Here is a 25395-nt window from a genome sequence, read left to right on the forward strand (position 1 = left end):
GTGCCATATATTGCATTGGTTTAATAAGTTGTTCTCTGATATCTACATAGTAGGTTTATGGCTTCGGTAAGTTTAAGAAAATCTCTAGAAACGATTTTGTAAGCTCATTTATTACTGCATAAAATAGAATCAGAAGGTCCATAATTGACCATATATGGATTGAGTTGTAAATAATAACGCACTCCACTCTGACCTGCAGCTCTCACACACACATGCACACACACAGAGCATGATGTACACTGAACATGGACATATATACTGTTAATCCAATCAGAATAACGTTAACCTATTTTGCTCACAAGATGTGGATGAAGGCTAATTATAAATAAACTTGACAAAAGAAAGTGATAGAGATGTATTGCTGTATATTTTTAAGCTATAGACGAATTAACAGACGAATTGCAGAGTCGAATTGCAGAGTCCAGCATTTCTAATTAGGTCGTCACTTCATTCAGCTCCCTTTTAGCCAAAGACGACTGCGGTTGGCATTAAAAGCAGTGTGGTGTACAGTAAAAGTTACGTTTTCTATTTTTGAAATTTGGCATCCTACCGCACAACACGACATGTTTGCCATTGCAACCAGACTCTTTTTGCAACCAGAGACCCATGTGATGTCATGTGTAACGTAGGTTGGTAATTCCTCTATAATATCAAAGTAAATACAGCCAGGACTTAATATCATCTGCATGAACAGATGACATATGAGCTGAGTGATTTGACACAATACAGCAGTCTACACGTGTTAAACATACGCTTCAAATTTCACAATAAACATGGTAAATTTACAAAAGACACAACAAAACATACCTTAGATACAATAAAACAAATCTTATACCTCTTTGGAGTGGAGCCAAATAGATGTATAATCTGTAAATTTTGCATTTTGCGTTCTGAAACACGTCTTGCGCATTCGATGCCCAAGTTACACATAGTAAACTATCTGCAGTTGTAAGTTATTTGAACTTAGTAAGTTAAATATAGGCTTTAAAATAACTAATGGAGGGAAACTACCATTATTTTCTCACTGGAAAACTTTGTTGCTTATCAAACACAGCCTGAGGCATGAATTTTAATGATGTAAAAGCTACATGAGTCTAGGTTCTCTTGATGACATCAGGTCTGGATGAATGACCTAAAGTAGTCATAAATGCAAATGCATGGCCCATGAGGCTTGTCACAGTTTGTTTTGTCCTTTAATTGGTCCATTGTCCTTTGGATTTTTACATATTGATTTTACATGATAACGGGTAAACAATGGTCTCGAAGGCTCATAATATGTCCATTTGCATATATTGATCTCTTATTATTCTATCATGCCTTTATATATACCTAGATTTTCTTTATAGGGCACCTTTAAATTAGATTTAAAAGCAAATTCTAATTCACAGCAAAATACATTTCTATAGCATTTTGATTTTATGGTGGTTTTTAACCCTTTAACTGGCACCCGTTTATGCACGTCTAAAGTATCTAAAGTATTTGATTTGTATTTTGTACATAATTACGAGGTATTAAAGACCATTTCTTGTGTGTTTATATTCAGATTATACTCTGGAGGAGAAGAGAACAGAGTCGTCACTCTTAGAGGAGTTGGAGAGAGGTCTTGCTGAGCCTTTAGTGTTTGTGCTTAATGCAAACCTTCTGGCTGTGGTGAAGATCGTCAGCTGTATGTTCCTAATCTCCACAGTTCATGAATGTATGGTTTTTTTGGCATGTGGAACCAGTGTGAACTGGAATGGTATATAATATATTGTGATTGAAGTCAGTTTAGTCAGTCAATATGGGTTTTTAGAAGTCAACTCTTTCACTCCATTTACTTCACATCAAACCAGGCTTAAGAATTATAGACTACAGCTATTATAGCACATTTAATACATTACACAGTGCTCACATTACACAATGCTCATAAAAGCCCCTAGCTATGGTCATTAAGTTACTATGGTTACTACTAATGTTTGAGAGTACTGTAAACTGTATTAAAAATTGATTGGAACTGCCTATGCATTTGTCAGGGTTGGCAAGGAGGAACCAAACGCAGAATAGTCAGAAAAAAAACACCGGGTTTATTTACAGGATGGGAAACAAGGCAATGCAGAAGGACAGTTCACGGAATAGTGCAGGGTGACGGCAAAAGAACAGGCTGGCGAGGCATGATACAGAGGGAAGGGTCTTATGGGGGTGGAACAGGCTGGTCAGGAAAGGAGAAATTCAAAACTTTAGGCCAAGCAGTCAGTGAGTAGCTAGCAGAACCTCAGGTCTGGGGAAGGGGTGGCAAACAGATGGAAGTCAGTGGGATCCAAAACCAGCCGAGACTCAGGAGGCAAGTGACACAAGCAACATAACAAAACTAGAAAGCTGGGGAGACAACAGAATCTAAAAGAAGAGTAAGTAAAATTAAACCAGAACAAAGTAAAATAAGAAATATTAAACAGCTCGATAAATAAAATAAAACAAGTAAAGCCTAGTACTATGATATTTTAGGCCCGCTTTGAGCAAGATTTGGAAGTTATTGAGCTCGCCGATAGATCGGGCTGTGATCAGGGAAAAATCTGCGGGTGCTCGGCAGTGTTTATGTGTGAACTTCTGACCAACGCATCAAAGAGGCTCGCTGATGCATCGCCGACACCTCGCAGACAGATCCAATATCTAGCATGCTGAATATTCCAGAGCTGTTGGCCGACTCAACTCACTTGTGGTTAGATGTAGTGACGAGCTGCAGCCAATGAGAGAGCGTCTGTAATGGGCCAGATTAGGCATCGATTCACTCACTTTATTCTGTGTTAACACAGACACGAGAATAGGGTATATTAACAGTGGAACTAGAATTCTATAACTATTAGAATTACCATACTGTCATTCTGACCGTTCTCAAATAAAATGTCATATTCTCAGGTCATATTTAAATTCAAAGCTTCTTTTGAGATATTAAAATTAAGCTTTGAATGTCTGTCATCATATTTTAAGACACCATTACCCAAGAAATATAATTTTTTGGGTAATACAATCATATGTAGTTAAGACAGTAGAACACCCACAAAGGTCTTGGCCTCGCTTTCATTTTCAAACAAGAGCTATTTCGCGGCACAGAATATGCTGTTTTGATATATATCTGAAGTAAATTTATGGTTTTGCTATCAGAATGTTTACGTTAGCAAGAAGTTGCTAGGCAAATAAAGCATGCATATTTAAAGTCACAGCGAAAAGAAGCAGACAGGCATGCAGTCATTTTGACCTATATAGTTATTAAAGATAGATATACTCAGTTCTTTTCTGTTTTTTAAATCAAAAAATGACAATGTTAGAAAGAAATACACAGATATTTAGGAAACGTCAGGGTGTTATAGATGTATCAGTTTTATTTCAAAGAGATGTAGATGCTCTGTTTAACTGTTTTCTCTCTAGTTTAGTGTTCAGTTTTTCCACTTACAAAGTCACCATGTAAATAGCAGATGTGCTATGGTGCGGTGCAACTGACTCTTAAAGGGAATGGGAGATGAGACTCTGATTGTTTTATTCTCAAAACACACCTATAACTCATTAAGAGAATAAGCTCAACCCTGTAAGGCCATGCGCCACGGCGCAGAGTGGATTTTTCCATCCTTAAAAAAACCAAAAGTGGATTCTGACACGCCCTTAATGCGTTTGCGCCCTGCGCTTTGCACTTTGTGCATGGATCATCAAAATAGAGCCCTACGTCTTGAAATATTAAGTCTTGAACTACAAACAGAAATGAAAATTAAAATAAATAAAAAAATAGAGACAAAATCAAAAGCGTAAATGAACTCAAGCTAAAGGACAAAAAGACTTGAACTAGATTAATAATACTAGACTATATAAAACTTTTCTATTAAGGACTAACAAGACTAGCTAGACAAGCACACAAATAGATAGTGTGACAAACCGATAAGGGGGAAATGAGTACAATAAAAAAGTAAAAGAGTAGAGAGCACAGGGAACAGGTTAACATAATTAGACAAAGCCTATACAAGAGGGTGAGGCATAGGAAAACAAGGGGACAAGGGGAACACATGGCCAACAAAAAAGAGACACACAAAACAATCAATGAGAAATTAAACACTGACAGGAGTGACAGGGCTGGATCCTGACACATTAGGTAATGAACAATTAGTCTGTTATATTATTAGATGATAATGCACACTGGAGGTGTAATGCACTTGTTTTTAAATAATTAAATGGACTGAAGTAAAAAATCTTCTGCTTCTACTTTGGTTACCACATCTAAAGACGCATTCTGAAGTTGTATTTCAAGACATTTGTCAGGTTTTTGTCAAACTCCTGTGTGTAGATGTAGTTCCTTACACATCGCATCCAAATTGTATGTAATATATTTTTTTCTGTGGAAAAACAACTGTGGCCTCGGCTCATTTTATCATGCTGATAAAGTGCACTCAAGAACTATGTACTACATAAGGAACTAGTGAACAAGTTAGTGTCTTCAGATGCTGCAAAAGAGCCGGCAATGAAACTTGATTCCAGTTTTGAAATCATCGCCACCAAATCCATATCGTCACATTGTTGTTGTTTTTTTCGAATGTGTGTGCATGTAATGTACTTCTAAAAACAATATGCTGGTGTGTTCATGTAGATTACTGTGGCGTTTTTGCGTTCCTGTAGATGTGAACCGACGGTGCTGGTGTGTAATGTCGAAGGGCATGCATGCTGTTGGACAGCCTGAGGTGGTCATTCTACTGCAGTGTTTGCCGGAGGAGAAGAGATTCCCGACGGATATTTTCAATCATTTCATTCAGATCTACTGGGACGCCCAAACAGGTGACACTTGATTCAGATGTTCAACATTAGACCAAACATCTGCAAAGGCTTGAAAAAATTCTTAATCTTGCTGTTTCTCCAAGTAGCAGGGAAGCTTCTGAATCACCTCAGTCACTCTTTGGTGTCCCGAGGCTTTCTGGGTAATAATGAGCATGCTGGATTTGTTTACGTGCGCCCGACATTCCAGTCTCTGGAGGGCTTGCCATTACCTGCACCACCATTCCTGTTCGGGTTGCTCATGCTCCGTGCAGAGGTTCCATGGGCCAAAGCCTTTCCCCTGAGACTCATGCTGCGTCTAGGAGCTGAGTATAGATGTAAGAAATTACGATTCATATTCAGTACTGTTCAAAAGTTTGGCATTGGAGTGATTTTTAAAAAGGAGCTACTGCATTTTTGGCTATGGAAACAATGCTGGTCCTAATTAAAAATTCCCAGTTTCCTTGAATAAAAACATAATTTTGTTTTATTCTGTGATGTACTGATGATATTTCCTCAAAATGTTAAATAAAAATGTTTATTTATCTTCTCTCGGCACCTGTGCCTTTGGGTTGGGGATCGGGCTCTCTAGTTTGTGCTTACGGGCCAAACAGCAGTGCAGAGTACCTGTTCTTCTTGGGAGGACTGTTGGAAGGTGCTCCAATTGGAGACTCTATCATTCTACTATGGGGACTTCAATGCCCATGTGGGCAACAACAGTGATTACTGGAGAGACATGATTGGGATTGGCATGATTGGCAATCTGCTCTAATCTGATGCAATGTGAGCTGATCTGATCACACTTTCAGTGGTTTTCTGTTGTTGGATTTCTGCACTAGTCACAGTATGTACATATTGAACATCATTACATTTGCGGTAGTTTCATCTGATTTCCGACTGTTTGTCTTTGACACTTGGGTAAAGAGAAAGGCGGACCTGTCAACTGATCACCATCTGTGACTTGGATCCACTTGCAGAGGAACCTGGACTGATCCTTTAGGCCCAAATATATTATGAGGGTCTGCTGGGAATGTCTGGCTGAACCATAATTTAGAGATTTTCAGCTCTCACCTTTGGAAGAACTTTAGGATTAGATCCTGAGGAAAGCTGGAGACATGAGACTGAGTGGTCCTTGTTCTTTGACTCCAATGTAGAAACGGCTAAAGGGGCTGTAGCTGTAACCCAAAAACCCCTTGCTGGATATCGGAAGTAAGGGAAGATGTCAACCTGAAGTAGGAGTCCTACCAGATCTGGTTGGTATGTAGGACTTCTGAAGCAGATGATCAGTACTGACAGGCCAAGAATGTTGCGGCTTGATCAGTCGCAGAAGAGTTTAGGTAGACCATGGAAGGCTCCTAGGAGTATAGGGGTTTGGAGCACTCTGTTAAGGGCTGTATGACCAGAGCAGGATATTGGTTTGCATTGCCGGTAATAAGTCAGACTTGTTCGTCGTGTATGTTGGAAGTCTTTCAGAGCTGGCTTTTGTCACCGGTTCTGTTCATTATCTTTATGGACAGAATTTCTGGGATCTGGATTGGGGATGATGATGTCCTGTTGGCTTCATTCAACCTGTAGCTTCAGCACCCACAGGAACAGTTTGTTGTCGAATATAAAATGGCAGGTTTAAAAACCTGCACCTCAAGTCTGAGACTATTTCCAGGTTGGAGGAGAGTCCTTGTACCAGGTGAAGGATTTCAAGTATTTGAAATCAAGTTGATTTCAAGTATTGGGATTTGCTCAAGAGTGAAGGAAGGAACATGGGTTTGACACATCTCATTGGTGTAGCAGCAATGTGGTCAATGTACCAGTCTGTTGTGGTAAAGGAGTTGAGTTCAATCAATGATTGATTCAATCTGCATTCCTACTCTCACCTATGGTCTTGAGGTTTGGGTCATGTCTGAAGGCACACAATCTTGAATACAAGTGGCCAAAATTAGTGAGGAGCTCAAGAAATTACACAAAGGTTACATCCTTCAAAAACATCATGCCAATGCCAAACCTTGCAATATTAAAAACCTTAATCTCAATGATCTTTAACAGGGATGGGCAAACTTGGTCTTGAAGGGGCCGGTGTCCTGCAGAGTTTTGCTCCAAAGCTAATTAAACACACCTGAACATGCTAATCAGTGTCTTCAAGATCACGAGACAGCAACAGGCAGGTGTGTTTGATTAGGGTTGGAGCTAAACTCTCCAAGACACTGACCCTCCAGGACTGTTTGCCTATCTTAAATCATTTGAATCATCATATAACTCTTATATCAATGTCTATTTGTTTTATTTGAATGACTAACCTTTACCCCTTGAACCACACCGATTGAGTTTTTTTTCTGTCCTGTAGTCTACCCCTGTCCCCTGTTCAGTGTGCGCTTCAGAGAACCTCTATTTGGACCTGTTAACAACAGTATAATGAGACTCTTAGTGGTAAGACTCATTTCATTTACTCTATCCTGTTGCACTGTTTCCTGTTTAGTTCTTTTTAATTGATTTCCATTCTATATTGACTCTTGTAGGATTTCCGTTTTTACCGTTACACATTGCCGACAGTTCCTGGGCTTGTGGTTGATTTAGAGGCAAGAAGTACCTGTATAAGAATACCTAAAACACATCATCCAGAGGTACCACAACATTACACTAACATATCCATCTTTTTACTATGCATAGCATTATAATCTCCTCACGGTTCATCCATCAAATATTAAAAAGGCTACTTGCTAAAATTATTAGCAAATTACTTTCAGCAGACCATGAATAACCGCATGAGCTCAAGATGAGTCTTTCTGCAGAAATATTATGGGTGTATATTGAATATTACTGTGCTTTAGAGAATACAAAGTGAAAATAATCTGGAGAAACAAAACTCAAAAAGAGATACAGATAGGCTCGTGATATTAATGTCATGCCAAAATGCTAAGCGTAAAGTTATTTTCAGATGAACAGATGAAAATAAAACACAAAGCCAAAATGGACCTCTCATTCAATTTTCAATATATTAATGGATTATTTGTAGTGCAACTTATTTAAAGTGATTTATTTCAGTACATTTAAATAGTAGTTCTTCAAACAGAAAGTGCAACCCACAATTGAAACAAAAAACCCCACAAGTGTTGTCACAATTAAAAATAATGGTGGATGAATAAATCCATAATTTTTTTCGAGATCATGGTATCAAAGTAGACTGTAAAAGCATGATATTTTTGTTGAGCGCGCCTGGAATATCAGAAGAATTATCATTACAGTGAAGTTCAACAGATTAGCAGACCTGAGGTACTGTAAAGAGTCATTCCTTCATTTCTCAAGCTAACGAGGCTCTTGGATGTTTATCTGCTGGTGTTTTAGCTGCTGAAGGCTCTGAATAAGTCTAATGAGAGAGTGCTGGCTCTGGGCGCCTGCTTTAATGAGCAGGCCGACTCTCATCTCATTTGCGTGCAGACGGCAGATGGACAGTACCAGACCCAGGCCATCAGCATTCACAGCCAGCCACGTAGAGGTGAGAACGAACATATGAAAGCTAATGACAGATTGTACAATGTCCTCCACTTTTTTTAGCACCCTTGATGGATATGAGCAAAGAAAGCTGTGGACATTTTGTCATTATTGTTTTTTTTTTGCATGAAAATATTAACTAAAAATCTCCTGTCATTAAGAACAAACCATTGCAAACACAGCACATTTTGTCGAAAACTAATGTCTACCTAAGCAAATCTGTTTCTATTGCTTTTTGTTCTCTCCTAGCCAGGAGGCTAATTCTGGTAAAATCCTCAACTCCAACATTTAATCGCTGAATTAAAGATGTTATCTATAACATACAACTAGAAAAACATAGAAAATAATCATGGAACAGAATCTTTACCAAGCTCATGGGAGTCAAACACAATATTAATTCTTTTTCCACTGCACCATGACTTTATATTCTATATTGTTCATTATTTCTGTTTAGTGACAAGACATTTGTCTAAGCAAAGTCAGACCTTACTGTCCTAATTAAATAAATAAAAATCAAGGCAAGATCATATTTTATTTATGTAAAATAAATGTAATCTAGAGGCCTTTACCTTTCATATAAGCCACGTCTGATAGCAAATGATCAACTAGAATTCAAGTTATTATTTGTTGTTCCTAAAAACTTGGATTGGCGACAAGACTTTTGTCAGGTAGTGTATACATCCACAATTATACCCCTGTGAATTCATGTAAGAAATAATGTCTTGAAGTATATTCTTATTGATATTTTACTTGTTTTAATACACACAGTGATGAGCATCAGAAATTGTTCAACCATGACCACCTGTTTCAGGGATATGAAGAAAAAACTCAACCAGTTATTTACTCAAACTCACTCAGTTATTCAATACAGTGAGAAAAACCAAAGAATAGAGCTGTGAATTGACATAAAAGGTTGTTGAGAATAGGGAAATGGAAATAGGATAGTTTAAGTGGCCACAGTTTAATCACAATTGGAAAGTTTCAAAAGTTAACTGATTTGGGGTCAGAAAGTCCAAATAAAGATTCCAAAAACTAAATGTTTAAAAAACAAACTCAATCAAATTTAATTAAATTGTCATCAAAAGGGTTGAAGAAAAAAAGAGCCATTTTACAGCCTTCTCTGCTCATAGTGTGCTATAAATACTGTTGAAGTCAGAATTATTAGCCCCCCTTTGATTTTTTTTTTCAACAAAGCATGTTTAACAAAGCATGAAAATTTTTAACAGTTGGTCCGATAACATTTTTTCTTCTAGGAAAAATGTTATTTGTTTTATTTAGGCTAGAGTAAAAGCAGTTTCTAATTTTTTAAAAGCCATTTTAAGGTCAAAATTATTAGTCCCTTTAAGATATTTTTCCCCGATTGTGTACAGAACAAACCATCATTATACAATGATTTGCCCAATTACCCTTACCTGCCCAGTTAACCTTGTTATCCTAGTTAAGTATTTAAATTGCCTATTAAGCTGAATACTAGTGTCTTGATAAATATCTAATGAAATACTGTTTACTGTCATCATGACAAAGATAATTAGTGATGAGTTATTATAAGCTATTATATTTAGAAATGTGTTGGAAAAAATCTCTCCGTTAAACAGAAATTGAGGGAAAAAATAAACAGAGGGGCTCATTTTTTCTTTTCTTTTTTATATATTTCCCAAATTATGTTTAACAGAGCAAGGTCATTTTCACAGTATGTTAATGTTTTTTTCTTCTGGAGAACGTCTTATTATTATTTTTTTTTTTTTTAGTAGAATAAAAGCAGTTTTGACCATTTTAAGGTCAAACTTATTAGCCCCATTAAGCTATATATATATATATATATATATATATATATATATATATATATATTGATAGTCTACAGAACAAACCATTGTTATACAATAACTTGCCTAACTACTCTAACCCGCCTAGTTAACCTAATTAACCTAGTTAAGCCTTTAAATGTCACTTTAAGCTGTATAGAAGTGTCTTGAAAAATATCTAGTCAAATATTATTTACTGTCATCATGGCAAAGATAAAAGAAATCAGTTATTAGAGATGAGTTATTAAAGCTATTATGTTTATAAATGTGCTGAAGAAATCTTCTCTCCGTTAAACAGAAATTGAGGGAAAAAATAAACAGGGGTGCTAATAATTCAGGGTAGCTAAAAATTCTGACTTCAACTGTATGTTTTGTTTGTTTTTTACTTGAATGACCACTTGAGGGCGCTGTCTGGCTCTCACACAAAGTTTGTTTGATTCATTGTTGACAGGAATTCTCTCACTCCATCTGAATCTTTGTTTCTGTTCATCTTTCAGTCACCGGCTCATGTTTTTTCGTGTTCAGTGGAGCACTCAAACCTTCTTCAGGGTACTTGGCCAAGTCCAGCATTGTGGAAGGTTAAACATTTGTTATCTGAGCATTTCCATTGATTCATGTCACAGAAATTGAATGTTAATGTCCACAGATGCCACCCAGTTTGTGTACTTCACAAAAAATAAAAATAAATAAAGCTAGCAAATGCTGGGAATGTAAGCTTTGATGCTGGTTAGCTGGTTTAAGCTGGTTCTTCAGCTGGTGACCACCAAGAACCAGCCTAAACCAGTATCAAAAACAAACTTTATCAGTGTATGTTTGTGTTTTTAGCTGGGTTGTGCACTATTATATTCTATTTTTATATAAAAACAGTGCATATAAAAATTAGAGAGCAACATAATTTCTAAGAAGTCAATTTCTTTGAAGTCGTTTTAACCCTAGCAGGAGTAAAAGAGCTGATAATTTACATATTTTCTGAAGAATAGTATATACAACTTAAATAAAATTTTTTTTTAAAACAACTCAATAATCGAACACCTTCAGAATCCTCCTGAAGTGATTTTTGGTCATCTAAACCTGGTGGTAATTCCCTTTACCTTAGAACCCTTAATTCACCAAGCCTTCCAGTTTTCACAAACTTTGCAAGATGCGGAGCCGTTCTAAAGTAAATGAAAGCCTCTGACAGCAGGTTGAGCAGATGAAGACCAAATTGAGGACACTTTCAGTCATAGCAAGAGAACTCAATTTGTTCCAGATCTGTCATTTCTAGAATAATGTATCTTTATGATGTCATTCAGTCCTCCAAAAAGTCCACAAAATAAAATGGGAAAGAATACAAGTTAATGCAGAGAATCACTTTTGTCAGTTGGCTCAACACTGAAGCTGGAATTGCTCACCAGTTCAATAATATATTACATTATTTCTGGGAAAAAATAGTAGAGTATTTACAAATTGTTCTTTAATTTAGATCATGCTGTGGTGTGTTCATTCAAATAATACACTTCAAATACCACTTAATTAGCCAAGGATTAAATAGTTGTGCACTTGTGTTGAAGTATGCACTTGTGTTGTATACAGTATACACTAGACAGTTGAGTTTATGGAAAATACATTAACTTCATAGTTAAAAATACTATAGTAATTTATAGTAAATACTAAATTACTTGAATTAATCTGTTGTGGTAATCCTATTGTGGTAATATAACCATTATAGTAATAATATAATGAGCCTACAACTGTACTAATAATTTCTACAAGTATAGGTTATATTATTCTCAAATACTCCACAATTTACTATAATTCAAATTTCAAGTATACTACAGTATTTATTCAGTTTTTAGTTGACAATACTACAGTATGCTGCCGTATGTTGAAAACACTATAATAATATACCAGGGGTGGCCAACCCTGTTCCTGGAGAGCCACCTTCCTGCAGATTTCAGTTGCAACCCATATCAAACACACCTGATCCAATTAATTAATACCTGAACACCATGGGATAATTACAGGCAGGTGTGTTTGATTATAGGTTGCAACTGAAATCTGCAGGAAGGTGGCTCTCCAGGAGCAGGGTTGGCCACCCATGATATATACAGTATAAATCACTTAACTAGAATATTTGGTTCAAAACACTATAGTATGTGGCTAGTGTATCTTTGGGACACAACTTGTGTGTTTCTAACATGTGATAGAATGTGTGCATGTGCTAAAATTCCATGTATCTGTTCCTCATTACAGATGGTTTGATGGTGCAGATCACCATGGAGACCATGGCTGAGTTACGTCGATGCCTGCGGGACATGAAAGACTTCACAGTGACCTGTGGAAAACTCCACCCAGCAGAGAGACAGGAATATGTGCACATTCAGTGGCAGGATGAAGAGCCGCGCTTTAATAAAGGGTTAGAAACAAACGTACATTCAGTTAGTGTGCTCACCCAAGCAGAATCAAGTTTGAAGGAACACGACTAATTTTACAACTCCTCTAGAGTTTTTTTTACAAGTTAGTTCATCAATTTACAGCTAGCTTGATATTTTACATGTAGAAAATAAAAAAGAGGGAAGAAAAAAAAGACAAACCAGGAAGAAAAAATAATAAAAAGGGACAAAAAGATGTTTAAATGAGTGCCCTTGTCATAGGTCACTTATATATAACAATACTGTATATCTAATTAGGAAATTTGTTTCTTGAAGTTGCAATTCATATGTTATTAATATTCAATCAATGTAATTACAGAGCTCTGGGTGTCAGAGAACAGCAAAACAGGCGGTCTGTGTCAGCTGAGCACACACACACTTCCTCTTCCCCCTCCCATATTTATTACCGTCTCTCTTCAGCCTTGCCCGGGGGCACTTCAGTAAGGCCCAATCCCAATTTTATTTTTGTACCCCTACCCCTTCCCCTTGGCCCTTACAACAGAGGGTTAAGGGGAAGGGCTTCAAAATTTACCCCTAAGAATTGGGACAGCACTACACCACCTGCACACGTCATCATATGTCCTCGCAATCTTGTGCTTCATGTGAGATCAGACGAACGCGACTGCTGTAGTTATTCCAGTTGTGTTATTTATTAGTATTTATCTTCAGGAAATCACTGAAGGCATATATTCTGTTATAATAACAATATAATGTGGCAATATGATCGTAACTGTACTGTGTATTTACACGGTGGCCATATTCATCAATGTAAACACACCAAAAACAACATTAACATTACAGCAGACACTGTAAAAAGCTCATTCCTAGCCACTAGACATTATTGAAAGGGTATTGGAGTGTCTGAATGTTGTGGGACTGCTGTACAGGAGGTATTAATAGGGATTATAGATCGCGAAATGTAGCGTTTTTTTATTTTTATTATTTTTATTTTTTTTTGCGCAAGCATGACGGTTAAACATGAATGCGGTTATGAATATATTAAAACATGTGTTTGTTTGTCGTAAAAATTCATAATAATGACAAAACATACTAATTTGTGAATCTCCTTACTTCCGGGTTTAGCAATACTGTCGTTGTGGCCGGTGTAATCTGGGAAATTTTCTTTTCACTTTTCAAGTGTGGTCCTGAAAAATCTTTAAAAAAGGGGGGCTATTCACCTCTTCCCCTTAGCCCTACACCTTTAAGCTAAAGAAAATTGGGACACCCCTACCCCTTGGCGTGTACGTAAGGTAAGGGGTAAGGGGAAGGGCTAAGGGGTAGAATTGGGATTAGGCCTAAGATAGATCCTCAATCCAGATCAGTTCAATCAAAAGTTATTAGGCAGAAGAGTTAATCTGCACAGAAAAAGCTATGCATACACATAACAGCCCACAAGAGAGTGAACCTGTGCTCCTCCCGTCTGTAATTGTTCCTGTAAACGAGCACACACTCAAAGTAGAGTTGTAACATTTTGGTGATAACAAGTACCGAGGAGTTAACTTCTCGGTTATCAGTCACACAAAGCCACAGCTGTTACGGAGCAAAGTAATATGAAGATAAGTACATCAGTATAAGTTTGTGTAATTAGTTAAAAACAGAATTAAACTATTAATGCAATGATTAGTCTATTAATGCATAGGATAATTTTCATCAAATTTCATCAAAAATTACTTCATAAATTATATTTTTGATCTGCTTTTGAAGCACTCGGGGCATACACCTACTGTAGCAGAGCAACTGTTGGATCTTCAGAGATGTCATAATGGAAGATTTCCTTGAGAGCATCAAATGCATCTTTGAGTTGTACCATTTTTGGATCCATTCAGATGATCTCTGGGTCTTCTGGGAACACTTTTAGCTTAGCTTAGGATAAATCGTTGAATTGGATCAGTGGTTCTCAAAGTGGGGGTCGGGACCCCTCAGGGGGTCGCGAGATAACTAAGAGGGGTCGCTTGGCGATTTCCAAAAATCAACATTTTATTAAACTATAAGAATTACCATAATTTATTCATAACCTACAGGAGAACAAAATAATTAATAGTAACATTGTTAACATGTTAATAATAAACATAAAAAAACAACATGCAACTAAAAAGCCATCAGCCTTTCAAAATGTTTTGTTTTTGCGACCCCAGGGGTGATTGCATTATATTAAAGACACAGCAATAGCGTCAGACATTGATTTTATGGCACCAGGTTAAACTTTCTGACACCTTTACGGCATTAAAATAAATACAGACCACAACTGAACATGGAGGATGGTCTCCGAGTTGCGTTCTCAAAAAATAAACAATGAATAGACCTGGGCCTATTGGTATGTGTGCACTGTTGTGTGCAAGGTTTATATATAACCACTTGAGAGGATATTGGGTGTCGCGAGTAACTGGTATTGTTATTTTGGGGGTCATGGGCTAAAAAGTTTGACAACTACTAAATTAGACCATTAGCATTTCACTTAAATAATAAGTTTAGATACATTTTCTATTTAAAGCTCGACTCTTCTGTTGTAACATCATGTACTAGAACCAATGGAAAATGAAAAGTTGCTATTTTCTATACTGATAAGGCTAGAAACTTTCCTAAACTAGCAACTTTTCATTTTTGTTGGCCTTAATACACGATGTTATTACAGAAGTCAAGCTTTAAATAGGAAAATTACCAAAACTCTAGTCATTTTTGAGTGAGATGCTGATGGTCTAATCCAATTAATTGATTTATTCTAAGCTAAGCTAAAATAGCTCCCTCTAGACCTGAAAATCAACTGAATGGATTTAAAAATGGTAAAAACTGAACTGTTTAACTTGAGGGGAGTTGTAAAATTAGCCTATTCTCAGAAAAGTGAAGTGTTCATCTAAGCCTGTGCTGTTTTTCTCTGATTTTGTTCTGCATCTCACAGCATTGTCAGCCCCATTGATGGCAAGTCTATGGAGTCTCTCACCAACATCAAGACCCATCAGCGCTTAGAATTCAGAGCCAATGGGAAGCTCATACGCTGGACAGAGGTAAACAGATTCACAAACCAACGCATGCAACTTACTATTTAATGTACAGAAATGAAAGATTTGAAATTATTGTTTTGCACTTTCTAGTACTGAATAATCACATTTCCACCTGATGGCTAAAATCAGCGTCAATTGAAGAGTATTTTGCGGACATTTTAAAATATTAATAATTGCATAGCGGCATGTGAAAAACAAAATAATCCACTCTAGCATCATTGCAGCAATGTTTTTACAATCAATTATAATAAAAGAAAAAAACATATGATAACCCCGAAAGGAACCCTCTACTTAAATATGTATTCCCATACATATATTTGTGTATAAAGATACATATATGTTATGCTGTGACATAAAGATGTGTATGACATAGAAAATAGTATTAGGATTTAGTTTGCTTGCTATTATATTATATTATATTATATTATATTATATTATATTATATTATATTATATTATATTATATTATATTATATTATATTATATTATATTTAATTTTATTAGATTAGATTAGATTTTACTATATTATATTATATTACATTATATTTTATTACAATATATCATATTTTATTATATTATAATACTTTATATTTTATTACATTATATTATATTATATTATATTTGATTATATTGTATTGTATTTCATTATATTATATTTTATTTTATTATTTTATAAATAATAACTAGAAAAGTAAAGTTTGTAGACAAACTTTACGGTGTCTTGAGAAAGTTTAGCCTGAAAGTTTAAAGTAGTTTTAAAGTTTAAAATAATAAAGTAGTTTATAAGAAGTTTGAAATAGTTGTAACTACATATAGGTTATCATGTTTCTAGTATGCTGTAAGGTCCACACAGGTTGTGGTCCACTGGTGGATGAAGGTTCACTGCATGTTTGGTCTCTTCAGTGCACAATGTTGATTTACTTTAAATTTGACTCATATCTGACTCCAATTTGAATATGAGGTGGTTTAGAATATCAATATATTTATCTTTTGTTTTATCTGACTCTAATCATAAAACGTTTTTTCATTATAGAATTTAGATAAATGTTTGAACCTTTTATCTTCACTCGTAATTATCACATTTGTTCATTGGGTGCTCATGTCGCTTAGAGAGATCGCCCCGGCCGATGACGTCCCTCACGGTCACACTCTTGAATATTAAACAGAGGTAGATGACTACTACTTTTAGATGGCCGCTCCCATGCTTGCTCATTCATAAAGTATTTTTGATTAGTCCTCCTTAGATGTACACCCTTGAGTAAAGACTCTATATCATTTCCAATCAGAGGTTAGGGCCATTATTATAATATTATTATATTATAAATGTAACGACTACTGTACTCTATAATAATTTTGGTTTCCCCAAGCCCATGGTTTCCCATATGAACCTAATTTAGAATAACATTACTTTCAAACAAGGGTTGGGTACCCTATCTAGGTTAGTCGTGCAACTCCTTGTTGTCTTAGACGGAAGTTCCACCTAAGTCCACTCTTGAATCAATATCAAGAGTCAGTCGGATCCCTAAAATACAGTTAGTGTGCCCAATGCTCCATCTCAACTGGATTTTAGTCCCGTCTACTGACCTGACACAGGAAGTGCAGAAACAAGGATATAGCTTAATCTACTGGAATGAATAATTACAGAGTAAGCAAAATATGTTCAAACATAACAATTTAATAGTCAGGTAAATGTGTATTATGCCAATTCATTCAGTCAATTCATAAACGATCAATACAAAACATCAAATTCTCAAAGATAAATCCAAGATTAAAAGATGCATACCTGACTTCAAAATATACATAACATGGAACATGAAGTTCCACACTATGGGCTGATCTGGATAACAGAATAACGCCGAACATTTAGAAACTTTCCTTTAAGTAGTAAATCCAAGAATCCCCTCAAGGACAGGGGTGTGTGAATAACAAGTCATTTGCATTTAGTGAAAGAGTTTCTGCCTGTAGGAAAGGCACAGCCTTCGCAGTGGTTCAAAAGATACCTGAAGTTATATATCTATTGTTTTGATCATGTCCATTTCTGAGGAAATGAGATCATTGTACCAGTCGCACTGAGACATTTCAAAGGATATCAAACATAATAAATAAAGTCACTCGGGTTGATTTAGAACATTCAGACTTTGAAATGACCATTCTGTATGAGTACAGTATGTAGAGACGGTGGTTAAACAAATGGTTGCAGGGGTGCTTCAAATGTAAATGAAGGTGGGGAGCTGGTTTTTCCCGCATTCCCACCTGCTGGATTGTGGAGCTGATTATTTCTGTGTTTCAGCTCATATTTGAATTGTCAAAGAAATCAAAGTATTTGTGGTATCTCAAGTCTTACAATGCATTGGCATGTTTCTTGGTAGGCTGTTGATAGGGGGTTCTGAGTGGTTGCTACGGTGTTCTGAATGGTTGCTAGGATGTTCTGAGTGGTTGCTAGACGGTTGCTAAGCTGTTGCTAGGGTGTTTTGTCTGGTTAAGGCGTAGCTAGGTGGTTGCTAAGATGTTCTGAGTGGTTGCTAGGGTGTTCTGAGTAGTTGCTAAAGCTTTGCTAGGGTGTTTTATGTGGTTGCTAAGATGTTACTAGGGTGTTCTGTGTTCTGACATTTACTAATTCCCTATGTACCTACTACATACTACAAATAAAATTAAATTTAATGAGTCAAATCAGAGTTTTAAAGAAGTAAACATGTTGAAAAGGTTTTATACAAATGTTTCAGTGGTTCCCTAATTTAGATGTATAGTCATGGATTATGCCATGAGTCTCAAACTCAATTCCCAGAGGGCTGCAGCTCTGACAGTTTTGCTCCAACCGTAATCAAACACAGCTGATCCAATTAATCAAGTTGTTTAAAAGAGTCTTGAACACCTTGATTAGTTGCATCAGCTGTGTTTGACTAGGGTTGAAGCAATACTACAGAGCAGCGGCCCTCCAGGAATCCAGTTTGAGACCTATAAATTAAGTGCTTGCTTCATCTTTATCTGAATGATAATTGATTGAAACTCTACGGCTAAAAAGGCTTTCAAAAACTACTTTATGCAAATCAATATTTTCTGTTTGAACTTGACAGGTGTACTACTTGCTGAAAGACCAGCATCCAAATGGTCTGAATAATCACACCAGCCATAACCGTCTAACAGAACGTCTTGCCCGGGCATTCTGCCTGGCACTGTGCCAGTCTCTCTGTTTGCTGAAGGAGGACGGCATGACCAAACTGGCACTGAGAGTTATCCTGGATGGACAGAAGGTGAGACAGGGCTCTATTTTTTTAACGTCATATAGACACTCACCAGCCACTTTATTAGGTATTCCTTGCTAGTGCTAGGCATAAAATCAATGTGTTGGGAGCATTCCTCAGAGATGTTGACCTGTTTTGACATGATGCTGGACTGAGATCTGGTGTTTGTGAAGGTCATTTGGAATATAGAGTATAGTGAACTCATTATCAGTTTGTTAAGTAACAAATTACAAATACTCAGATTAATGTCATTCAGTAATTTTTCTCAGGAATTGTACTTTACTAAGTAGTACACTTAAGTACATTTTTGTGTAGTTTATTTACTTTCAGTAATGACTTTATTTATTTGTTTATTTTTTATATTTATTTAGCAAAGTAGAATGATTAGTCTTGTGATTTCCATTCAAATTGTATGTAGAAAAATGGCATCATGCTCAAGACACGGGTGCTTTATAAATGCAGCAACCATGTACAGTGTGGAAGCTTTAAAATTGTGCAAGACAACACAAATGGCCTTAAACAATAACTTAATGCACTACAGAATGTTACGTTTTCACACACACATACACACACACACACACACACACACACACACACACACACACGCACACACACACGCACAAATAGCATGCAAGCTTGAGTACTTTTAAAAGTACTACTTTTTACTCATACTTGAAGTAATATTTACAACAGACACATACATCTGATAGACGTCATAGTGGTAACGTTCAGGCAACATCAAGCTGTAACATCATTAGACGGTGATATTTGGTTCACTTTAGGTTGGACGTTGGACATTGACGTCAACCTGATTTTCATTTTCAAACAAAATTCAATGTTCCCACGATGATGACGTCTTGTGTCTGCTGGGTGTTTAGGGACATTTCAGTCATCATACTGTAAACATCTGTCATCTCATCAGAACATGCATCTAAACAGCCTCTGGATCAATGCGTGTAAAGATTTTGGACATCTTCTTGGATATTTCAATGCTTCCAAACAGTTTGCTGCAATTATAAATTGCCCATAACTTGAGGTAGTTTATTATGATGCAATTAACTTTCCATGTGGGGTTTGATTGGACAGGAATCACTGATTCTTCCCTGTTGATCACCCCTGACCTACTTTCTGCTGAATCTGAATTTCACCATCTGAATTTCTGGTTTTGAATTTTAGAATATTGAATCTGATGTTCTGAATTTCTTCATTTTGAATATTTGACACTGTATTTCTACAAACTGGACATCTGCATTCCATGAATTCAGAACACAAAAAGTTTGAAAATACGCCTATAAAAAAATCAGCCTTGAAAAATCCAGCCCTAAATTTCAGATGTTCAATGTTCAAGTTATGAAATTCGAATTCAAATTAAGAAATTCAAACTTAAATTAAGAAATTCTAATTCAAAACAATTTATAACAGCACAAAGATTCAGATTTATTAAATTACAATTGTCAATAATTCAAATGAACACAATTCAAATTCAGATTGTTTTGGCATATTATTAGCTCCATATTACCCTAGCCCTAAAACCTGATAGGAAACCTGTGGCAAATTCTGAATGTCAAAACACCCCATTAAGAATGTTGATTTGTTTTTTTTTTTTATGGATTCAAGCATTTTGAATCACAAGGAGACATGTTCTCATTAACAACCTTTATAGAACACAACTACGTCACATCCATCTCATTTTACAATTTCATGTCCTCGTAAACAGCATAAAACTGTACACATAACAGTACTTCTTCTAGAGACCTTGTGTTGGTTAGGGAAAGATTTGGAAAATTAAAGGGTTAGTTCACACTAAAATGCTGTTATTAATTACTAAAGCTCATGTCGTTCCAAACCCTCAAGTACTTAATTCGTCTTCAAAACACAAATTAAGATGTCCCAACTCATTCAACTTCAGCCTCATTCCCAATGTCCCAACCTCATTCAAGTTAACCAAGCTTTCTGGAATACCCCTGTGGTGTTGAAAAATCTGTTGAAACCTGAAAGGAAACCTGTGGCAAATTCTGAATGTCAAAAGACCCCATTAAGAATGTTTCTTTTAAAACATGGATTCAAGCATTTTGAATCACAAGGGCACAAGACACGTTCTCAAAAACGACCTTAATAGAGCACAGCTAAGTCACATCCTTCTCATTATACAATTTCATGTCCTCGTAAACAACATAAACCTGTACACACAAACACACCACGGATTAAATTTGTTCACATTTTTGTTTTCTTCAAAACAAAAATACTTAATTCCTTGTCACTGTATCTGGTGACTTTTCCACTTCTCCAACTGTTAGTTTAGTACTACAATGTATCGTTTGTACTCATTTTCTGCACTGTATTTTCAATCCAGCATGTGCCCTTGCAGTTGCTTTAATTATCATAGTTGAGTATTTTATAAGGGCAGGTCAGGAGTGAAGCATGTGAGTGCGACATGCCTGACCTTCTACCCAGTGACATTATCGTTCTGCTTCATTAATGCCGTTTGATGAAAGATTTAGAATTGGAGCAAAGGTTATGATCACACCAAAGAACAAACCTTTTCTTATTCCCATTTCTCTGATCTTCAGATGGAGTTTTTGGCAGGCAGTAACGGCCAGCGCCTTCCAGCCCCGTACCAGGACTGTCTGAACCAATCGTTAATGTCTGTGGTGCAGAGTAACTCTCAGTACCAGGGTCTCGCCGCCTGCCAGCTGGAGCTCATCTTCTATATTCTGGAGGACACGTCATAGAGACGGACGGACGGACCACCCACTGTCACATGTGCCAATACTTGCAGAAACCTCATGAGCATAACCTCGGAGTTCAGTATCATTTGAGAGTGGAATGTGGCAGATCTTCCCATGGGGCAGCTTATTTTTAGTAGTTTAGTCAATACCCTACTGCTCACTGTGAATCAGTCTGGGGTTAGAACATCGAAAGGCTTTAAGATCTACTAACAGTCATAACTAGAGGTCGACCAGTCAGTTGTTTTTGCTGATTGATAAACATCTCATTGAACTATCATTTAAAGCTGTGTTTCTCAACCATGTTCCTGGAGGACCACCAACACTGCATGTTTGGGTAGTCTCATTTATCTGTCACATCCATTACAGGTCTTTTAGTCTTTGCTAATGAGCTGATGATGTGAATCAGGGGTGTTTGGTTAAGGAGACATGGAAAATGTGCAGAGCCGGTGGTCCTCCAGGAACATGGTTGAGAAACACTGATTTAAACACTCCACTTTTTGTAAACAGGCTAACTTTACAACTCCACAAGAAATAAACTGTGAAGTGTTACCATTTTTTAATCAATTCAACCAATCTCTGGGTCTGGCAGGAGCACTTTTAGCTTAGCTTAGCTTAGCATAGATCATTGAATCGGATTACATAATTAGATCAAATAGTTTGAGAAGGGTCTGGATGCAGACCTGGTGCAGTGCAATCTGAGCTGCATTCAATGCTTTTTAATGCGCTCGCCTAACCTCACCCCCTACCCTATTCGTCACAGTGACGTCCCTCACTCCATTGGGTGCATTGTGTCTGACATTGCATCGCTGAGTAATGGAATCTCAGCTTGCATCATAAAGGCTGCATCTAGATACTATTGAATAGTTTTGATAATTTTCCTGTTTAAAGCTTGACTTTTCTGTAGAACATTGTGTACTAAGACTGACGGAAAATGAAAAGTTGATATTTTGTAAGCTGGTATGGCTATGAACAATAGCAGGGATCACCAAACTTGTTCCTGGAGGTCCGGTGTCCTGCAGATTTTAGCTCCAACTCTAATCAAACACACCTGAACAAGCTAATCAAGATCTAACTAGGTATACTTGAAACACCCAGGCAGGTGTGTTGAGGCAAGTTGGAGCTAAACCCTGCAGGGCACCGGACCTCCAGGAATGAGATTGGTGACCCCTGAACTATACCAACTCCTGCGTAATAATCAAGGAACTTTGCTGTACTTTGCAGGCACAATATTATACAGCACCTGAAAAATCAGCTAATTTTCGTTAATTTAACCAATGTGACCACCATGGAGACTTTTGTGGGAGATGATTCAGAACTTTTTTCTGACGCTGCATTATATATTTGTGCCTGCTGCAGCTATAGTACGGCAGCAAAGTTGATTATTACAATGGAATGGAATTCATTTGTAAGTCACTTTGGATAAAAGCGTCTGCTGAATGACTAAATGTAAATGAAATGAAACTACAGAAGAGACAAGCTTTAAACTCTTTAATCACTTGAGCAAGATGATGAGTAAATTATGAGTGAACTTTCATTTTTGGGTGAACAATCCCTTTAAGCACTTAATGAAGTTTATTTATAAACTAAGTTCGAGAGGATCACATGATTATGATTGATCAGGGCTGATCCCACATTGGCCAATTCATGATTCACCAATCAGAAAATTCCAAAGTTTCCATAAATAACCGAAGGTCCAGACCACAATCATCTTTGTTTTGAAAAATCCCCCCCTTTCTCCCCTCCTCTCCTTTCCTAGATGTGCAGCACGGCAGCTCATTGATTAGCACTGTCACCCCACAGCAAGAATGTCACTGTTTCTAGTCCTTACCGAGCCAGCTGATGTTTCTGTGCAGAGTTTACATGTTCTCCACGTGCTTGTGTAGGATTCCCCCGGTTTCCACCCACCATTCAAAAACATGCAAATTAAGTGAATTGACTAATACAAATCACCACTATAGACGAGCTCCTATTAACCAGTTATCTCTTCATAACAATCCCTACTTGCTCATTAGCTACAAACAGCAGGGGAGTTATCGAGATCTAACTGAGCTCAAACTCCCCTCTTGCCTTGCAAACTGGAGGGGGCCCTGAGCTGGAGGATCTTATGAGCTCAGGGTTCCCTCCCGGGACAGCATGCCCAACTTGCTTTATAATCACTCATCAGATAAATGTGAACTCTTGAAACTTCAATTACTGTAGTTTAAAATTGATTAAGTATACTAAAAAGTAAGTAAAGCCCTTAAGTTGACTTAACTTCACTGCAAAAAATGCTTTTCTTACTTAGATTTTTTGTCTTGTTTCTAGTCCAAATATCTAAAAGTTCCTAAATCAAGAAGAATTTTCTAAACAAGCAAAACATATTGCCTTGTTTTGAGAAATATTATGCCAATATTAAGTCAATTTTTCCTTAAAACAAGCAAAATAATCTGCCAATGGAGTAAGCAAAATAATCTTACGTCAAAAGAAAAAACAAGATTAATTTGCTTACCCCATTGGCAGATTATTTTGCTTGTTTTAAGGAAAAATTGACTTAATATTGGCATAATATTTCTCAAAACAAGGCAATATGTTTTGCTTGTCTAAAAAATGCTTCTTGATATAAGAAATTTTAGATATTTAGACTAGAAAAAAGACAAAAAATCTCAGCAAGAAAAGCATTTTTTGCATTGTTGGAGTAGCCAAAACCCATTGTTACTTGGAACTGTTAAGTTGACTAAATGTTTATATTTGTGCCTATTAATCATTTATTGAAAGCTTAATGAGTTTACTCACTTTTACCTGACAAAAGTCTTGTCGCCTATCCAAGTTTTAGAACAACAAATAATAACTGGATTTTTAGTTGATCATTTGGTATCAGAAGTGGCTTATATGAAAACCAAAGGCCTATTTAGGCATATTTTACCTAAATAAAATATTATCAAGCCTTGATTTTTAATTATTTAATTAGGACAGAAAGGTCTGGCTTTTGATTAAACAAAAGTCTTGTCACTTAACAGAAATAACGAACAGTATAGAATATCAAATCATGGTGCAGTGGAAAAAGAATTAATGTTGTGTTTGACTCCCATGTGCTTGGATGACTACATCCATACATCTCTGCAGTGACTCAAATACATTATTAATAAAGTCATCTGGAATGACAAAGAAAATGTTCTTGCAGGAGTTCATCAAGATCCTTTAATTTAATCTTCAATACCTCTATCTTACACCAGAAATGCTAAATAATTTTCATGTCTGGTGACTGAGCTGGCCAGTCCTGAAGCATATTGACCTTCATTGCTTTCAGGTTGAACAATTTGCCCTCTCCTGTGGTTTGTAATGTAATGGGAAGCACAAATGTCTTGATACCTCAGGTTGTTGATGTTGCCATCCACTTTGCAGAGCTTTCACATGCCCCCATACTGAATGTAACCCTAAACCATGATTTTCCTAAACCAAACTTGATTGATTACGGTGAGAATCTTGGGTCTATGAATAGACCTTATTATTGGGTCTTATAAATAAATAAAAAAAATCAACCTTTTGTCACTTTTCGAAACAATCAACTAGAAGTCAAGTTATTAATTGTTTCTCTTACAACTGGGATGGATGACAAGACTTTTGTCAGGTATTGTAGTAAACTAATCGCTTTTTAAAAAGGGAGTTAACCTGTTACTTTTAAAACTAATGCATTTTAAAGTGAAGTTATTCACATCAGCAAAACTGTTATCAGTAGACCTCTAGTTATCACCACTGGATCGTCTGTGACAAATCAAAGTAGCAGTCTGTAGTTTACAGTCTGCACTTCTTCTAGAGACCTCGGGTTGGTCAGAGAAAGATTTAGAAAATGTAAAGGTTGGTTCACTCTATAGTGAAAATGCTGTTATTAATTACTCAACCTCATGTCGTTCCAAACCCCCAAAGACCTTCATTTGTGTTCAAAACACAAATTAAGTTTTCCCGACTCATTCAAGATCCAGAAAA

At 36.6% G+C, this 25395-nt stretch overlaps 1 protein-coding gene and 1 long non-coding RNA gene across 4 annotated transcripts in view; one reads left to right on the plus strand and one right to left on the minus strand.

Moving 5' to 3' along the window:
• Window positions 1-24905, plus strand: part of zfyve9b (zinc finger, FYVE domain containing 9b) — a 32528-nt gene extending 7623 nt beyond the window's left edge. The window contains exons 6-18 of one of the 3 annotated variants that reach the window (XM_073916545.1): window positions 1544-1666; window positions 4636-4791; window positions 4878-5105; window positions 7106-7188; window positions 7278-7382; window positions 8104-8254; window positions 10550-10630; window positions 12285-12447; window positions 15360-15465; window positions 18536-18712; window positions 21274-22653; window positions 22789-23675; window positions 24079-24905. In XM_073916545.1, the coding sequence (XP_073772646.1) occupies window positions 1544-1666; window positions 4636-4791; window positions 4878-5105; window positions 7106-7188; window positions 7278-7382; window positions 8104-8254; window positions 10550-10630; window positions 12285-12447; window positions 15360-15465; window positions 18536-18712; window positions 21274-21435 (1535 nt within the window). In that variant the 3' untranslated portion in view covers window positions 21436-22653; window positions 22789-23675; window positions 24079-24905. Of the gene's footprint in view, window positions 1-1543; window positions 1667-4635; window positions 4792-4877; window positions 5106-7105; window positions 7189-7277; window positions 7383-8103; window positions 8255-10549; window positions 10631-12284; window positions 12448-15359; window positions 15466-18535; window positions 18713-21273; window positions 23676-24078 lie in introns of all 3 variants that reach the window. The other 2 variants (XM_009305915.5, XM_068224299.2) reach the window with 2 other exon arrangements.
• On the minus strand, window positions 99-21419 carry LOC141376564 (uncharacterized). Its single transcript, XR_012387072.1, has 3 exons — window positions 21243-21419; window positions 7059-7156; window positions 99-5093 (listed from the first exon to the last, which is right to left on the minus strand). It is a non-coding gene; the product is annotated as an uncharacterized lncRNA (long non-coding RNA).
• Window positions 24906-25395: the final 490 nt, after the last annotated feature.

Source organism: Danio rerio, chromosome 11 (assembly GCF_049306965.1).
Source record: "Danio rerio strain Tuebingen ecotype United States chromosome 11, GRCz12tu, whole genome shotgun sequence".
Lineage (NCBI taxonomy): Eukaryota > Metazoa > Chordata > Actinopteri > Cypriniformes > Danionidae > Danio > Danio rerio.